Here is a 19,672-nt window from a genome sequence, read left to right on the forward strand (position 1 = left end):
AAACCGGGAGATTCTTAGCACCCTGCTATGCCTGTGACTGGGGGCCATTCAGTCATCTTCTCTTCCCATGACTGGCAAAATCCTAAGAGGATTCATTGGCTAGATACATCGAAGGATAGCCAGTTCCTTGTGATGCACAGTGCCTATCTAACTAAGGAAAGTAACTCCTGCTGGTCCATATTAATTCTAGTAATATCAACCGCCAGGTATCAGGAGTAAAAGCCGAAGAGACAGTTTGTCCATCGCCTTAAACCTATTTCATCACCATGCTGCCAGTGACTTCGTCGAGATTTATGGGGGCATTTCCTTCACACCAAAAGCTCTCGTTACTGCACCAAGTTGCTCATCTGCTTATACGAGTATGACCGTTGGCAAACATGGACTGCTAAGATACGCCGTCCAGCACTGTGAAACATAAATACTAAAAAAATTACTAACACTAGTCTGTTCAATAGTACAGTAAGACTCAATTAATGTTACAAGAATCATAAAAAAGTACATTAAAATGAAACCAAATATAATATAACCAAGACCAAAGTTACAGAAACAATAATCAAAACAAATACACATTGAGACAAATGGAAATGGAATAACAGAATTCCCAAAGAACAAAGAAATATCCTGAAATAGAATGAAGGAATTCTTACAACACAAACAACTAACTTATTGAGGTAACACAACCCTTGACTAAAAATAAAAAGTTGAGGAGGGCTCAACGCCAAACTATCTACGATGTAGTTAGAAGATTATCGGTAAAGGTCTCTAGGCAATATACATAGTAACATAGGTAGTTGAGCGATTTTTAGAGTTTAATGTTAAATAAAAATGGACTCGAGGGAATATAAAACATAGTCAGCTATCAATGGACTGGGCAATATATTTGAAATTAGAATAATCAATAGGTTCCTAGCATGCATAATCATAAATAAGGATGGAGAAAAATTGTTTTTATCCATTCCACATCCGGTTCGAAAACTGACACCTCTATGGGATTCAATGCTGACCCTCAAGCGTCGATTACAACAACTGATGTAAGTTTCCAAATTACATCTGGGATGAATATACTAATACACAATTGAAGGCCACATCAATTCCGGCAGAGTATCTAAATCTGAACATGCTTCCTATTGTCAGTGGATCCTTGAAAGTGAAATCTGTGTCAACAGAGGGATACAATTCAGAATGGACTTCATGAAATTTACTTTTAATATTTTTATAAACATGTGGTGATGATAAAGACATATATATTCGACTTGTGGAATAATGTGTACTGTGGTCTTCGGAATAAAGAAAACTTACTTATAAACTGCTTTAGTGTTTCAAAAAAGTTACATGGATAACAATTACTGACAAAATATGATTGTAGAAATTTAATTGGTTTGTAGAACCTGTACTTGTAAGATGTTCAAAGATCTAAAAAAAAAAAGAAAAGAAAAAAAGAAAATAGCAATGTTTTCAATATAGTTAACTTTAAAGGAAAACGGTCAGTAACTAAAATTGTTTAACCTAAGTACGGTAAAAATATTTTTTTTTCCCTAAAAATGCCAGTACTACTTGATTCATTATAACGGAAAATGGAAAGGTCTAGATATGAAAGCTGAGATTTATGTTCTAAGTCCAACATAATCTTGATATTTGGGTGAAATAAGTTTATGTATTTTAAAAGCAATGTTATATGATGTCTATCTCGAAAAAATTAAAGATACCATCTGAGTAACGTCTTTAAAACCGGGATTTAAAAGTTATGTAGCATTGATCCATGAATAACCTCTTAAAGTGATACATGAATATGTTAGCAAAGGTTTGTTCTAAGGTGAAACTCATTGCCATACCATCAATTGGTTTATATATTTTGTTATAAAAAAATAGTATAGTTTCGGTTACAGGAAGCTCAAGCAGTTTCCGAAAAGAGTAGATTCTGTCTATGGTTTTTGATTTGTAAATAAGAACTAACATCAAAACTAAACATAAAGTTATTGGGAACTTGTTAAAGAATCTGATATACAAACTGAGATGAAATTCTAAGGTGTATGCATAGGTAGCTGGATTACTTGAGAGGGGGAATAAAAACGTAGCTATACCCAAATTAATAGAATAAGATGCAGTCAATATGAGCTGTAATTATATATCAGCTTTGTGAACCTTAGGCAAACCATATAAAATTATGAAAGATAAACCAGTTATGTACTAGGATACTTCTGAAAAAAATTGACTCATCCTTAAGTTGTTTTTGGTTACGGTTGGTGTTATCTTGTAATTCATGAATTAAACTGAATCCCGTGGATTCAATTTCTACAGTCTATAAAGCAGAATACATACATATATATATATATATATATATATATATATATACATATATATATATATGTATATATATATATATATATATATATATATATATATATATATATATAATTTCACTCAATCCTATTATATACCAATTTATTTCTTTCAGCTCTTCTAGTAACACGGGAAGATCTAGACAGAGCCCTGACGTTGTATGTTGTAAGGTTCAGATCCCAAAGGTGGCCTGTTTTAGTCCAGATATTTTTAGCGCACCCTGCTGTGGGATGTATCTGCCCACCATCTTGGGCAGTTGCTCTACTGCCGCTAGGAGATGTGGTCCGAGAATAGGGTTCTGTTATTCATGTCTGAGTTTTGGCCAGTTTTCATCACGACTCTTGGCCACTGCGGATTTGTGATGGTGGGAGATTTTCATAATATTAAAAATTAGAAGAATTCGGGAATCTTATATGGAGTTGGATAGGGCCATATATTTTTCTTCAGAGGACATGAAAGGAACAAAGATGAAGGAAAACTATCAGAAAAGGCATAAAAACCTAATAAAGTAAAGGTTGGAAATGACGGAAAAATCCAAGAGAGATGAAATAGAATTGGCAGAACTATCCAAAACAACAAAAAAACTAAAAACCAAGGATATTCGTCAAGAAAATCAGACCAAAATTGAAGGAAACACTAAAGAAAATGAGATGAAATGAAGTTTTGGAACAGGAAGCCAACAGATTTTTGCTTTAAAGGATGAAAATGGAATTCTTTATTAACTTAAAAGAAAGTGTCATGAAAATTACAGAGGACTATTAAACAATGCTATAAAATCCTTCTATAAGAAATAACTTAGCCAATGAAAATAATGAAACATGTGACTCGATGCCAAAAGTAACAGTTGGAGAAGTAAAGAAATCATTAAAAGACATAAAAAAGGCAAAACAGCAGGGGAAGATGGCCTAACAGTTGATTTAATGATAGATGGAGGAGATTTCATAATAGTAAAACTGGTTGTACTTTACACCAAATATCTGCAAGAATGCTCTATGCCTGCAGCTTGGATAAATGTTATCATTATACTAATTTATCAACAAGGTGACACAAAACACCTGAAAAATTATCACCCAATAAGTTTACTCTCCGTAATATACAAAATATTTACAAATATTATATTAGGTACACTAGAGAGATAGCTACACTTCAATCAACCAAGAGAGCAGGTATTCAACAACTAACTATATCCATGTAATTAAATAGCTACTGGAAAAATCAACAGAGATGACAAACCACTATGTATGGCAATTATAGACTATGAGAAAGTTTTGGATTCTGTCAAAACTTCAAAAGTAATGAAAGCCCTTCAAAGACAAGGAATAGATGTATCTTGTGTTAGAACACTTGAAGATATCTATACACGAAGTACAGCAATCTTAATACTACATAGGGATAGTGAGAAAATTCTGATTGAGGAAGGAGTTAGACAGTCGGACGCCCATCTCTCGTGAATTATTCACCGCATGCCTAGAAGACGTTTTTAAGAATCTAGATTAGGAAAATGTAGGAAATGATATTAGTGGGGGATACTTTGACAACTCAAGATTTGTTGATGACGGAGCTGTGTTTAGTAGATCATGGGAGGAATTACAAAAGATGATAGGAGATTTGAATAAAGAAAGCAGAAATGTTAGACTGAAAATTAATAAAAGGTAAACTAAGACAATATTCAATGAAGATGCAGAGAGACAACAAACAGGAGTTATGCATGAACCTTTAGAGATTGTTTATGAATGTACGTATTTAGGACAAAAAATAAGTATTTCCCCAGGACACAAGACCGATATTACACAAGACCAAAATTGATAGAAGGATATTTAGGAAATATAAAATGCCACACTCTTTAAAAAGAAAAGTATTTAATGAGATGAACCTACCAATTTTAAGTCATGGATCAGAATCTTGCAGCCTTACTAAAGCAATAGTACATAAATTAGTTAAAACTCAGAGAGTTATGGAAAGAATGATGATGGGAATATAACTAGGAGACAGAAAAGGAACAACATGGATATGCAAACAAATTAAAGTAGACAATATTTCAACATGTAAGAAAAAGAAATGGACATGGGTAGGACATATAAGGAGATTGATAGATAGTATATGGACATAAAGAATAACAGAATGGGTCCTTTGAGATTGTAAAAAAATCACGGGAATGAAGAAAAGATGATGGATTGACGAACTAGGGAAGTTTGTTGGTGTGGACTGGTATAGAAAGACTATGAAAAGAGGTAAGCAAAAGGACATGTCTCTGGCCTTTGGTCTGCAGTGGTCTAGTAACGGCTGATGATAATGATGATATATATATATATATATATATATATATATATATATATATATATATATATATATATATATACATATTTATATATATGTGTATATATACATGTATATAAATATATATATATATATATATATATATATATATATATATATATATATATATATATATATATATATATTTATATATGCTTATATATATATATATATATATATATATATATATATATATATATATATATATATATATATATATATATATTCTTACAAAGCTGGTCCAGTGTAGAGTAAATACAGAAGTTTATTCATGATTTTATTTATATTTTATTTGTGCATTGAAAAGAGGATAGCCAGCTCTTAAGATGAGTTCTCCTTGTGTAGATTCAAGATTATTACGTAAGTTATGTAAGACATTCATTGTTAATTTTATTGTATTCTTTATTCAAGTTAGTATATGTACATTTACGTTATTTCTAAGAACTAACTTTTTATTTCACATATTTTTGTTACGAAGTCTTACGTAATCTGTTTGAGAGTGTGATGTGATCATACATGATATGAACAAGGGCTTACGTAATGTTTTTTTATATTTTATGACGTATTGCTTCATGCTTTTGAGAAAATACGCAGTACCATGTGCTTTGGACATTTTGAGAAAAACCTAGTGATAGGCAGTTATCTTTTTTTTTTTTTTTTTTTGGGGGTAACAAAGCATGGGTGGAGCTAGCTGACTGAGAGAGTTTGGTAACTCTGACGCCTAGCCCAGCCCCCCCCCCTCCCCCCCCCCCTCCCCCCCCCCCGCTCCAGACTTCAGTCCGGGCAGTTTCTGGAAGTAGCTAAATTTCTTATATAAAAGCAACACTAGGGTTAGATAGAGAGATAAAGAATTGCAGCCCTAAGACAGCCATCTTGCCCTTTCCCTCTCTCCACACAGCTCACGGTATTATCTTAATATTGGAAAGTACCTATAGTGTGTTCCCTCCTAAGTGATTTTGTGCCCCTGCATGTATCGTGTGTAGTGAGTACTTATAAAAATTCTCTTGAAGTTTTTGTAAACAGCCCTGTAGGAAGGTTAGGTATTTGTATGGTGATCTGGTTATCAATTTTTCATGAAGTGTCAAACCTAAATATTGTACTCAGATTCAATTTCAAGTGAAACAAGTGATTGTATAATTTTCTTAAGCGTTATTTCTTTTTTCTTAGTCTAAGGAACATCCCAATTTAACATTCAAAAGTCAAGTCATTATATAAATTTCAGATCGTAACATTTTTCTCTTAACCTGAGTGTTGTTCAGACTTAATATTTGGAGTGATTTATTTTGTTTTTATGTAAATCCTTTGAAAGTGTTGTAATCTATATAGAATATATTTATTTTTGTAAAGAGTGTATTATTCCAATCACCATTATTTGAGATAGTATTAGCTTGTATCCTATTATAAACCAAAGTTAGATTTATTTTAATATTCCTAATAATAATTACCCAGTTTAGTTTTGATTGTACTTAAGAGACTTTTGGATATTCAGTGTTTTATATATTGCTGTCTGGGAGTTATTTAACTGTCTCAGAATTCGTGTATAAATATTCTAAAGTGTAACAGATTTAATGTAAAAGCAAACAATTGAGTCTGGAATTAGAGAGGTTGATTAACTTTCCAGTAGTAGTGTATATTATATGTTTGGTTCCCAGTCTTGAGCCATAGTATATAATATAATTTTTTGGTGCCCAGATCTTGGAGCCATAATAGTATAATATATTTTTGATGCCTAGACCAGGGAGCCATAATCGTTTAATATATACATACATACACACACACACACACACACACACACACATATATATATATATATATATATATATATATATATATATATATATATATATACATATATATATATATATATATATATATATATATATATATATATATATATATATATATATATATACATATATATATGTATATACATATGCATATATATACATATATATATATATATATATATATATATATATATATATATATATATATATATATAAATATATATATATATATATATCTATCATATGATGATGCCTCCTGGGTCTGGCCTCCAAAAATACGTTATACAAAGATGGCTTGTGTCAGGGAACCAAACATATAAGATGATATATATTATGACCGGAAAGCTATACAACCTCTCGAATTCCAAACTAACCTGTTTGCTTTTACATTAAGTCTGTTAAACTTGAAACGAACTCTGAGACAGTTAAATAACTCCCGGACAGCAATATATGAAACACTGAATATTCAAAGGTCTCTTAAGTGCACTCAAAACTAAACTTGGTAATTATTACTATGAATATTCAAATAACTCTAACTTTGGTTTATTAACAGGATACGAGCGAATATGCATTGAACACTGATGATTGAAGTAATACACTCTTTACAAAAATAAATATTTTATATATATATATATATATATATATATATATATATATATATATATATATATATATATACTACAACACTTTGAAAGAATTTACATAAAACTAATAAATCACTCAAAATATTAAGTGTGAACAAAACTTACATTAGGACAAAAATTTTACAATCTGAAAATATATAACCACTTGACTTTAAATATCAAATCTGAATAAACCTTAGACCAAGACAAAATAAATACTAATGAAAATTATATAATACTAGTTTCACTTGAAATTGAATCTGAATACAATATTTAAGCTTGACACTTAATGAAAATAGATAACCATATCACAATACAAGAGCATATCACCATCCTACAGGGCTGTTTACAAAAACTTCAAGATAATTTCTATAAGTACTCACTATGATTACAAAAACTTGTCACACGAAAACTTCAACATTTCACTGAACACTTTTAAAATAGTACACTGAGCTGCATGCAAGAGTGAGAGAGAGGTGGAGAGGACTGTGTCTTAAGGCTGGAATTCTTTATCTAATCTATGCAACCCTGGGGTTGCCTATATATATGAAACTTAACTAATTCCAGAATTTTCCAGAGGAACGAGTTCTGCAAACATGGGGGCAAGGCTAAGGCTTCAGAATTACCAAGTATTGCTCTCTCAAACGCTTACTCACACAACAGGGAGATGAATCCTGGGTTTCTTGGGCAACTATTACACACAGCGAGGCGACTCTCTGTCAGCTATCTCCGCCCACCCTTTGTCCCCGAAATTAAAAAAAGATAAGTCCTATCACTAGGTTTTTCGTAAATTTTCCAAAGCACATTGCATATTGCGTATTCTCTCACAAAAATGACGCAATACTTCATAAGAATATAAAAGAACATTACATAGGGCCTTGCTCCTTGTTTGGTCACATAACACTCTCAAACAATTTACATAAGACTTCGTAACAAAATTACGTGAAATAAAAAAGTTAATTCTTATAAATAACGTAAATATACATATACTGTCTTGAATAAGGAGTACAGTGAAATTAATGACGAAAGTTTTACGTAATTGATATCATAAACTTGAAACTATACGATGAAAATTCATCCTAAGAGCTGGCTAACCTCTCTTACATATATATATATATATATATATATATATATATATATATATATATATATATATATATATATATATATATATATATATATATATATATATATATATATATATATATATATATATATATATATATATATATATATACATATATAGTATGTATGTATATCTATGTATATATACAACAAAAACAAAAACAAATATAGACGTTTCTTTTCCACTGAAGGACAAAGGCCTCAGACATGTCCTTAGTCATGTCTAGGGTTAAGCCATTTTCGTAACCTTTCTGACCACTTCGGGCTGATGGTAGGAGAATTTAGTTCGAGTGCTCACAGCAAAACAACCTACGATACAGTATTCTAGAAGTTTTATTCCAGCTGTGACCAAGTTGTGGAATGATCTTCCTAATCGGATAGTTGAATCAGAAGAACTTCAAACGTTCAAAGTTGCAGCAAATGTTTTTATGTTGAACAGGCTGACAGAAGTTCTTTTATAGTTTATATATGAAATATCTGTTTTAATATTGGTAATGTTTTTAAAATATTTATCTTAATTATTCATTACTTCTTATATCATATATCTATTTCTTTATTTCTTTTCCTCACTGGGGTATTTTTCCCTATTGGAGCCCTCGGGCTTATAGCACCCTCTTTCTTCAACTAACGTTGTAGCCTAGCTATTATTAATAATAATAATAATAATAATAATAATAATAATAATGATAATAATAATAATAATAATAATAACATAGCCCTATTTTCATATGTAATTTTCAAATTTTACTTAACTTTGCCATTGACTCATTTGCCTTTTCTTAATCTTTCATTAAATTCCAGTTCCAAAGATCCTGTATGAGAGATCATAGTTCCTAATTATTTAAATGTTTCTACCTTATTATTTCTTTCTTCTTCCAATTTCATCTTCCACTGTATCTTCCGTTCTTATCATCTCTGTCTTTCTTCTATTTATATCGAGCGTAACCTCGTGTTATATTTCATGCATTCTGGTAGGCAAGCATTGCAAAACCTTTGGTGTTCTATTTATAAGGAAAACATAATCAGCACTCTTTAGCTAATTTCTTATTACCAATACAGTTCAGTCCTTTTCCACCATCCCCAACTGTTCTATGCATTATAGAATCCATTAGGAGGGTAAACAACATAGGTGATAACACATTCTCTTGAAGTCCTCAACTGTTTTCTAGAAATTTGATAACACTCCACTAACATTAACGTTGCCCTCACTATGCTCATGAACAGATTTAATCAAATTTACATATTTAAGGGGACCTTCATAATAACTCATGAATCTCCACAAAATTGGCCACTACACACTATCAAAGACATTTTCATAGTCCACAAATGTCATCAAAAGTGGATTTCTATGATCTAGACATTGATGTACAACATGTATTAAAATGAAAATTTGTTCAGTACAACTTCTACCTTTCCTAAATCCTCTTTGTTATTTTCAGCTTTTCATCAATCTTTCTCTCGTATCTCTAGATTCCATGAAAACTGACATAAGTGTGATGCCTCTGTAATTATTGCAATCAGTCAGATCTCAATGTTTTGCCATTTTCACCAACATCCCTAGCTCCCATTCACCAGGCTTTGCCTTTTAACACTACATTCTACAACACACACACACATGCACACACACACACACACACACACACACACACATATATATATATATATATATATATATATATATATATATATATATGTGTGTGTGTGTGTGTGTGTGTGTGTGTGTGTGTACAGAGGATATCCTATTCCAAAAACTTCTCTTCCTAGCTGTATGTGATCCAAAATTTGAACAAGTGGGCGAAAAATGCTTAAGGTTCGAAACCGAATTTCGGATGACTTTCGCAGAAGCTCATGAGGTTTGCATCTCAGAACATGGGGCCACTTTGGCAGTCATAGATTCAGCCCAACACTTCAAGGATATCGTTGATCATATTCACAGCAAAGGTAATTTCTTCCATGCAGAACTTGTAATTGAGTGTTACGCTAAGTAAAAATGGGTTTTGTTGATTATACTTAGTAGATGATCTAATTATATTCAGTTTTTGAAACACCATCATAAGTACAACACGTCATTACTTTCTCTAGTATAAAAGATTCTTAGCAATATGAATCCCAATTGATCTATGCCAAATTGTTTGAATTATCTCTTGTCCTAATTTTCTTCTCATATTTAGAAATCTGAACTAAATCTTTGAGTCAATATAGTAATAGAGTCTACAGGTGACGCAGTCACCTAGGTAAGCATCTTGAGATATTTACATTCTTTATCTCTCATCAGAAATGAAATTCTTCTTTGTATGTAACAGGAACTTCATTATACCTTGACCAAGAGTGAAGGACTTCCTCCTCTGAAAAGTAAACAATAATTCATTTCTCATTTATTCTTTCACCTGGAATTGGCTACTCTATTTTTGAGATCGTAAACAATTACTTCTCGCTTTTCCATCACAAAAAATCCTTTTATAATGAATGATAGACAATAAAATTCCTCTCTCATCAGTGATGGATAAACAATTCTTCAGGACAAAAAGCAGTATACATCTATCTACTTATTAGGAATGAAAGACTAATTTTTTTTTTTATGGAAAACAGTAAGTTTTATTTTCATGAGGAATAAAATATATCAGTTTTCTAACTCGATTTAAAAACTTTAATCATTTAGAAGATTTGAAAGAAAGCTTTTGGATCGACGGAATGGACGTAGGGCACGACGGACACTGGACCACGAGAGAAGGAGAAAATTTCCCGATGGGAACTCCCTTTTGGGCCGGTTTTCCAGATTACCAGGAACCCAGCGGAGGAACCAAAGAGAACTGTGCTCACATGAGCAACGGTCAGAGGTTTTATATTAACGACATCGACTGCAACTCAGCCTATTGGTTCATTTGCGAACAGGCAAATAACTACGAAAAATCTAACAAAAGTAAGTTTGGTTTTCTGAAATTTTCCAAATCTATACATAGAACTTTTTAATACAAATTACATTAGAAAATATATAAGTAATTGATTTATTTTGGTATGGAAAGGCCTCTTGCAGATCTTAATCTTTTCTCTTTTGTAGTGAAAAAGTAAGGCTTTTGTATATAAAAAAAGATGTTCTAAGAAAAGTATTCTCAATACACAATAAATTAAGCTTCATATATGATAAGAAATAAAACAGAAGATGAGTTTCAAAAATCTCCGTAAAGAGCTAATTCTCTCTCTCTCTCTCTCTCTCTCTCTCTCTCTCTCTCTCTCTCTCTCTCTCTCTCTCTCTCTCTCTCTCTCTCTCTCTCTCTCTCTCTCTCTCTATATATATATATATATATTTTAGATTTATTCAACAAGTACACTATTAACGTGACATGAACCTTTACTACTACTACTACTATTACCACCACCACTACTACTACTATAACTATAAATGTCCCTCCAAATCATGCTGAAGTTTTTCTAGTGAAGATTTGTCACTTATTTCTGCATCGATATAGACAGAGGGTAGTTATCAAATGAGAATTATGAAATCGCATTTTGAATGGAGAAGCATACAGGATGGACAGCAATATGCCCTTATCAGCCCAAAAAATAAAAGGGAGAAATGATACTTGTAGCTTCCGGGAAACCGGAGCAGAGAAGGAATTCCGAAGCTTAGCAGATAATGCAAAACGGACAATGGAATGTGCAATACACACCCGAGAGAGAGAGAGAGAGAGAGAGAGAGAGAGAGAGAGAGAGAGAGAGAGAGAGAGAGAGAGAGAGAGAGAGAGAGGAGTTACTTGTGGGAATGTTGCATCTGCCGTGTTGCAAAGAAGACTTCTGAATTATGATATAAAGTCTTTGAAAACAGTGAAGAAAACAGCAAAAATAACCAATCGCATTTTGAATGACGCATAGTGCTTGTAGCATCTAAAATAAAGTATTTAGGATAGAGTTAACTTATGTATCTAAACTGTATTTTCTTCGAAATTTTTGAAAATAATCTTATTAATAATGACTTTCATAGATTAGAAAGGTTCAAAAGAATATTAGAAGGCATTGAGAGGAATTATGGCTTGCAGTTATTGAATATCATAACCACATGGATCACATTCAGATAAACCCAAAATACCAGAGCTGACAAATGTAGTAAAAGTAATTTGAGCATTAGAATGAAGTTGAACAAATTATTAGGTAAAACAAAAGAAGTATATAAGGATGCGTCATTGATAGGGATAATTGAAAAAGATTGGTTTTAAGAGAACAACACCAAGAGGAGCACCACTTGATCCTGGAAAAATCAAGATTCGCTGCTATCAAGAGTAATCTCTATGAAGAAAATACGTAAAAACCGGGAAATGACTTTTCAGAGATGCGCGGAGAACCCAAAATCAAGTCTGTTTGCGAAAACGATGAAAGCTTTTTGATTTACCAAATTTATAGAATTTATAGAAGAATTGATCTTTTTATTTCTTGTTACAGATGTATCAACTTCTGACTCTCCCTGTCCATTTCACTATGTCAGGGTCGGTAGCAAATGTCTATCTTTCCTAAACCAATATGAACTTCCATGGAACGAAGCAAGTTTGCAGTGCGGGTACCTGGATCCCAAAGGAGAACTTGCCTTCGTCAATGATATAGAGTTACTGAGGGCGATTTTTCTTCACCTTGAAGAAGAATGTAAGTTTGAAAAGATATGAAATGATTTCTATGTCAAGCAATTATATCTAGATATTTACTCCATCTTCACATATCTTCCTCCTCCATTCTTTTCATTATTATTCATACCATATTTTTCTTGAATTAACGAAAAGGAGATTTTTTTGCCTGAATGTAAAATTTGGAGAGAGAGAGAGAGAGAGAGAGAGAGAGAGAGAGAGAGAGAGAGAGAGAGAGAGAGAGAGAGAGAGAGAGAGAGAGAGAGAGAGAGAGAGAGAATTATAACAAATGTTCTCAAATTGGCTTACATTTTCAATATAGAGCGTAGAAAAATATCTGTAAAAATTAGTAAACAAATAAGCATAAATAAGATTTTAGCAGGGAATAGATGATAGAATAATTTGTTTGAAGTGAAGGGAAGAACAAGAAGGAAATGCCGCATATATTACTACAGTGTCAGGATATAAGAATCGAACGTAAAGAGCCAAGTATCGTAAAAAATAGTGGCACCTAATATGTTGGGATATCAAAGGCTTAGTGAAGAATAGGACTTAATTCAGAACATAAAGGTTAATCTATGGTTATTAGAGACTGTTTATGAATACATAGAGTAGGTAATAAAGATACCTTATTAAAGCAGAAGCAGATTAGATTGCGATATATTTGACTTTCAGTAGCATACCAGTAATGGATAATTAAGGTAGATGGTCAGCGTAGTTTGATGGGACTGTGAATGCAATGTGTAGAAACCTATGTAAAAGATATCCTATTTGTTCCCTAATGTCAGACACGTTCTCAGTGTGCCTGATATATCTTTTTGAAGGATATGTTATCAAAGGCTGGAAAAATGGTCTCATTGCATTACGGGAAAGGTCAGTGGATGTTTAAGACATTTAGGGACAGCAGTTGATAGTTTATTTTGCAATCGCGTGGAAAGAACTGAAAGTGTCAACGTATACAGAAGAGAAAAGGATTCAGATACCAGAGCAATAGACATTGTCACAAAGAACAGAATAAAGGACTCAGTTGCTGCTTAACAAGAAGCAAAATCTACGAGATGTTTAAAAGTTAAGAGAAAATTCCATATGTCGCTAATACAAACTTTTGAGAAGTAAGTTCAAATGTAATTTTGAAATATCTCAAATGACAAGCTGTGCATAATAAGGTTTGCTGAGATCAAATAGAAGTTTCATGATTAAAGATTTTGCAAGGATTTGCGAAAAAAAAAAAAATCAAAGACAAATGGTTTTTTTGTAAAGCCAGTTCTGTTTCCAATTATTTTTCTCATTATCCTATGATTATTTGAAGTCATGTTAAGGAAAACCCAAAAATAAATAATATCTGAGAGCATGTTATTAATTGGCGCTATAAAGAAAAGCTGTGGAGTTTTCTTCAAAATCCAAATAGTATTTACATAAAAAAAAAATTACTAGTTTTATAATATCAAATTAAATTCTCTTTGGCACATTACAAGATTGCTGAGAAATTAGCAGTAGTTTAAAACATGAAAAGTGCTAAAGTGATAAGCATTATGACTACGGCAAAAATTTATCATTTTCGTAACTGCAGTGTTGTGAGTTATAAAAAATATAATTACCATCTCCAACTTCGTTGCGGCGAAGGTTATGTTTTGATAGGAATATATTTGTCTAACTGTCTGTTTTTGATACGCATAACTCAAAAATTATTCGACCTAATCTCATAAAATTTGGTGGGATAATTGGCCATGATTCAAGGACAATTTAATTAGATTCTGGGTGTGATTAGGTTATAAGATAAGGCCAAGGTCACGAAAAGGTCAAAATTTCTTTTTGCAATATTGTGGCTAAGTTTTACTTAATTTGAATGAAACTAGTGCCAAAATATTCGCAATTCAATTGCGAATCTTGTGATATACAACAGGCTATAATGATCCCTTTACTTAACATGTTTGTGTATTTATTTGTTTGTATGTCTGTCCGTGTGTTTGCGATTCGCATAACTCAAAACTATTTGATAAAATCTCATGAAATTTGGCCATGATTTAAGGACAATTTGATTGAATTTTAGAAGTGACCGGATTAAAGGTCAAGGTCAAGGTAACGTAAAGGTCAAAAAGGTCTTTTTGCTATATCTTGGTCAACTTTTATCCCATTTGCATGAAACTAGTGTTAAAATATCTCCAATCAAATTACATATTTTGAAATACGAAACATGATATAGGCGAAGGTATGTTCTTTACAGAGTACCGTTTTAGTTGGCTTCTGTTACACAATTGACAAACCCAGTTGCAGAAAAATACACTGACTAAGTCGTTTAAAATACCGTCGCAATAGCCTTAGTCATGAATACCAGAGATACATCTTTCACTACAAATAATTTAGAATGATAATTGATGAATCTTGGAATTTTTTCTCTTTCTTTTCAGGAAACATGATACTCACCCATGCATGTTTAATATATATATATATTTTTCCACATTAGAGCTGCAAAGTTTTCTGAAAACATATTGAAAATAAAAAATCTACTGTTCATGAGTAAAAAAGCTTTTTCATCACGAGAAAGAAATGTTACCTAATCTATAAACACATCTACTTCTAGAACCGCAGAAAAAAATCAAATACAACCCTTCATTCAAGCACTATTAGAATAAATGATTCTCAATGTCGTAACAGAAAATCCATAGTACACTCAATATACATTTTAAGAAAATGAAATTCTTCAATAAATCTAAAAACACCACATAATTCGTATGCAGCATCCACTTTCAGAACCCTGGAAAGATTAGCTTCTTCATATAAACATATAATGAGCAAATGGTCTTTTAAAGTCCCTACAGAAATCTTCCCTGTTTCCCCTTACTTGTGGTTTGAAGGAGACTTCAATAATCCTTCATTTCCTCCTATTCTATTGCAGGGATGACAGATCACCATTACTGGATTGGAGGCACTGACGAGGGACACGAAGGTAATTGGACATGGACAGATGGATCAGCAGTACCTATGGGTAAAATCACTTCTTTTTTAAGTAAAAAAATCCTTGAACGGGGAAAGTCTTAATGAAAATATTAGTCAGAACTAAAGCTTCTAACATTTGTATTGCAAATGTTTCTACATAGACTAATAAACATTTTAATTGTAAATCCTTGTTGCAGAAATGAGTAAATTTCTTTTTGGAATTATTTGTTATATAATTGAATAACATTTTCGTTTTGAGAATTCGTCATATAAATGAATAGAATTTTCACTGCAAATATTTTCTACATCTGTTACAAAGGCCTTAATAACAAAAGAAAGGTACATAGTTTCCTCGCAAATGTTTAGCAAGTAAAGGCGTAACATTTTCATTACAAAAAAAAAAAAAAAAAAAAAAAAGAAAAAAAAAAAAAAAAAAAAAAAGCAAAAGCGATTTGTGTAATATTTTACCGTACAAATGATTCATTAAATTTCAAATATTTGCTATAGAGTGGAGTAAAATTCTCTTTACAAATATTAGTTGCATAGTTGAGCAAATATTTATTAAAAATTTTCTTAGGCACGATAGTAACAATTATTCTCCCAAACTTGAATCCGAATGATGACAAAATCCAAAGTCAATTCATATGAGCAACGGTATCTGGCGAGTTTGTCTAAAACAATTGATCTGAAACACAATTTATCTATAACGGTTTGTCCAAAACAATATGCCCTAATATATCTGTATCTTCCTTATATGCTATGTATATAAACATCATACCTCCACAGTTTATTCCCAGAATGATATATACTCAGAAAACTTGCTAACAGTATACAGAAATAGTTACGGTCTCTTTATTACACTATTTAGTATAAATAGTTATTTACATTAACATCAAGCAGAACTAGTTGTTTGATATTTTTGGAATAAAACTATTTGTTTACATCATGGTATATTTGAGTGTAAAAGACCATAATAGAAAAAAAACACAGCAAATCCTTAGTTTTTATAAATATGAATCATTAATCTTCTAAAAAAAATTATAATTCATACAAAAAACGGGTAAATTTTGATTCAATATTTATCAATACTTTTGTTATAGCTAAACGAAAGATTGTGAGCAATAATATTATGTGGATCAAAAGTTTCTAACAAGGAAGGCTCCTTATACGTTTTGCAGCAGAATATTCAATAAGGTAACTACTATAGCAGCCGACAATCATAACTGCCAACATCTTAACATAACTTCATCTTAAAGGTTTTCAGAAGGTTCATCCTTCAAGCCTTGAGTAGGATCCTAGAATATGCTGGGATGTTAACAATCTGCAACTACAAAGTATTTAAGAAGATATTTCAGTGAATATTATATCTTTTTTCTATCATTTGGAATTTATTTATTTAGATGTATTTAAAAATAAGGATTTACTAATTTTATACAATCATTTTCAGACTCTAATTCATCATGTAGTAGAACTAATTTTATTCTCAAAAGTACGTAGTAAAGAGTACGTAACTATTCGTTTCCACTGTTAGCAAGTATTCTCAGTAAATTCTGGGAAGATACTGTTGATGCATCTATATATATATATATATATATATATATATATATATATATATATATATATATATATATATACGGCTAATACAAATAAACTTTAAGCTAATTATATCTTAGACAATTTGCTTGTAGAGGAATCGACTTTTGACAATTATTTTTAGGCAAACTGTTTTAGATTAATTGTATTTTAGAGAAATTATTTTTTAGGTAAATTGTGTATTCGAAAAATTATTTTAGACAAAATTGCCTAGACCCTGAGAAACGTGGATTATTTCCACATATCTATATAGCTTAAATTTATTTATACATAAAAAAAAAATAGGATAAATAAAGAAAAGTTGTGCGCATGAGCATTTAAAGACAATCTTCTCCGTCTAGTTCGCTTCTCTTTGTCAAATAAGAATTATTATTTTATTTCTTAAGAAGCATTATTATCAAAGGACATGATCCACCTGGAAAGAATTAATTTAATTGTAGATCTTCTTTCACGTATATGACAATTTGTATTCTGGCCTTCAACAGTCAAGTGTTTGTGGCATTTCACTCTGTCCTATTGGTTATTTCTTTATTTAGTTTCACACTTATCTCTCTATAGATTTTAATTAGGTCGTATATATGAACAGTAGTAGTTTGTTAAAAATTACAAGTAGAGCCCAAAGAATTTTAACTTCTCACCAAGATGATGATAATAATAATGATAACAATAATAATAATCCCAGGGACACCGTTTTGGGGCCTCTACAATGGTGGTCAAGAACCTGCAGGAGGAAGTACAGAAAATTACTTGTTCTTGTCAAATCGGGACTTTTACTTTCGAGACAACATTGGTTCAACTCTCCTTACTCCTTTATGCCAGATGATTGAATAACAATCATGAAGTGGAGAACTTGGCCAAGAAAGGGCACTGGTAAAGACATTCAGCGTCTATAATTTCTAATTTAAATTTTCGATATACCAAAATATGGTAAGTGTCCTGACAATCCCATTTAATAAAATTAACAAGAAGATTTTTTTCTTTATTTCTCCCTCACTCAATTTATTAGTTTCTTGCATCCCACTGTGCCCAGATTTTGCTCACCCCAGACTCTTAAGGTTTGAGGCAAGTTTAAACGAGGGAAGGATACTAGCATTATTTCTGTCCTGCACAAACAGTTCAAGAAACTTGGGTAAAGAAGACTACCCTTTGCACTCGGCCATCAGAGCAATGCCCTGAACCAGCACTTTACTTACATTTTAAGAGTTCAGTTCAGTGGTGTACATTTCGCCGGTGATCAACCATGAAAGTACTGGGTTAAATTCAGGTGCTTCAGCTTCACTAACTAGTATATGATAATAACTGTAAAAAAAAGCATTTGTGAGATTTGATTAAATAAAGATTTTTAAACAGGGTCCTTAAGTTGAAAAGTTCATAAATCGATAAATCAGAAAAAGCGGACTAATATACAAGTATTATTCAGGCACAACTATGAATTACTCAGCAACCCAGAAATTGGATTCTGTAGCATTATCATCATTAAACGTCTGAAGTTTTATGGAGAAGGGTAATTCTATAAAATGGCCAGCATCAATCAGCTCAGAATGATGATAATTTTGCTGTTATTTATTTGTGTGAATTACTGTAATGTTATGGAATTCACTGATTATAACCACGGCATAGGTATGAATATTCTTAAAACTTAAACTTTTTCCCTAAAGATGGGTGGTTACAAAGAAAAACAACTCATCACTTATTGCTAATTTCCTCCATTAGCTAAAGAATTTTGGAAGTATATCCCGCCACCCCAACATTAGCCGCTTTGTGTACCAGCGCAAAAAGGCCCATTAACAGTGCATTGAACTCTCTCTTATATATTGCGCTATTCACCTGATCTGGTAAATACACTTTTGTTTCCTGAATATATGTTTTTCCAACATGTGTTTACACTGAAGCGTTTGTGATTTTGTCTCCTTTCCCACCTCTTTATACCTCATAAATTCAATCATTTTCATGTATAATGAAATGAGTCTCAATCATTTGTTTTTGTCTTAACTTAAAGGAAACAAGAAGCCTTTAAACCTTAAAGTTTAAGATCTCTGTCTTTGAACGAAGAATAAATCAATTGATTACACCAGATCACTTTCCTGACATTTCCTTTTCCCAAGACCACGCTCTTTATTCATACTTGGGTTATATGTGAATTAAACTTGTTTATTATATGTTAGAGAACCTGTTAAAAAGTTTTGTTTAGAATATCAACTATTGATATTAAGATTAAAACGTTTCATCATTTGTAACCAAAAGATGTTGTCTTTAGAACAAGAGCTTCTAGCAATTGCTAGCATTTTAATCTTCAGCTTTGCTTATTGTGTATTTATAATTCACTCTGAACGATCTACAA

The 19,672-nt window shown here is 31.7% G+C and overlaps 1 protein-coding gene across 5 annotated transcripts in view; it reads left to right on the forward strand.

Annotated features, from left to right (window-relative positions):
- LOC137627704 (uncharacterized) overlaps positions 1-18,301 on the forward strand; it is a 571,014-nt gene extending 552,713 nt beyond the window's left edge. For 4 of the 5 annotated variants that reach the window (XM_068358943.1, XM_068358942.1, XM_068358940.1 and 1 more), the window contains exons 3-7: positions 9,956-10,132; positions 10,851-11,111; positions 12,626-12,823; positions 15,698-15,787; positions 18,014-18,301. In XM_068358943.1, the coding sequence (XP_068215044.1) occupies positions 9,956-10,132; positions 10,851-11,111; positions 12,626-12,823; positions 15,698-15,787; positions 18,014-18,162 (875 nt within the window). In that variant the 3' untranslated portion in view covers positions 18,163-18,301. The remainder of the gene's footprint in view (positions 1-9,955; positions 10,133-10,850; positions 11,112-12,625; positions 12,824-15,697; positions 15,788-18,013) is intronic. The other variant, XM_068358939.1, reaches the window with a different exon arrangement.
- The last annotated feature ends 1,371 nt before the right edge of the window (positions 18,302-19,672 follow it).

This window comes from Palaemon carinicauda, chromosome 35 (genome assembly GCF_036898095.1).
Source record: "Palaemon carinicauda isolate YSFRI2023 chromosome 35, ASM3689809v2, whole genome shotgun sequence".
Classification (NCBI taxonomy): Eukaryota; Metazoa; Arthropoda; class Malacostraca; order Decapoda; family Palaemonidae; genus Palaemon; species Palaemon carinicauda.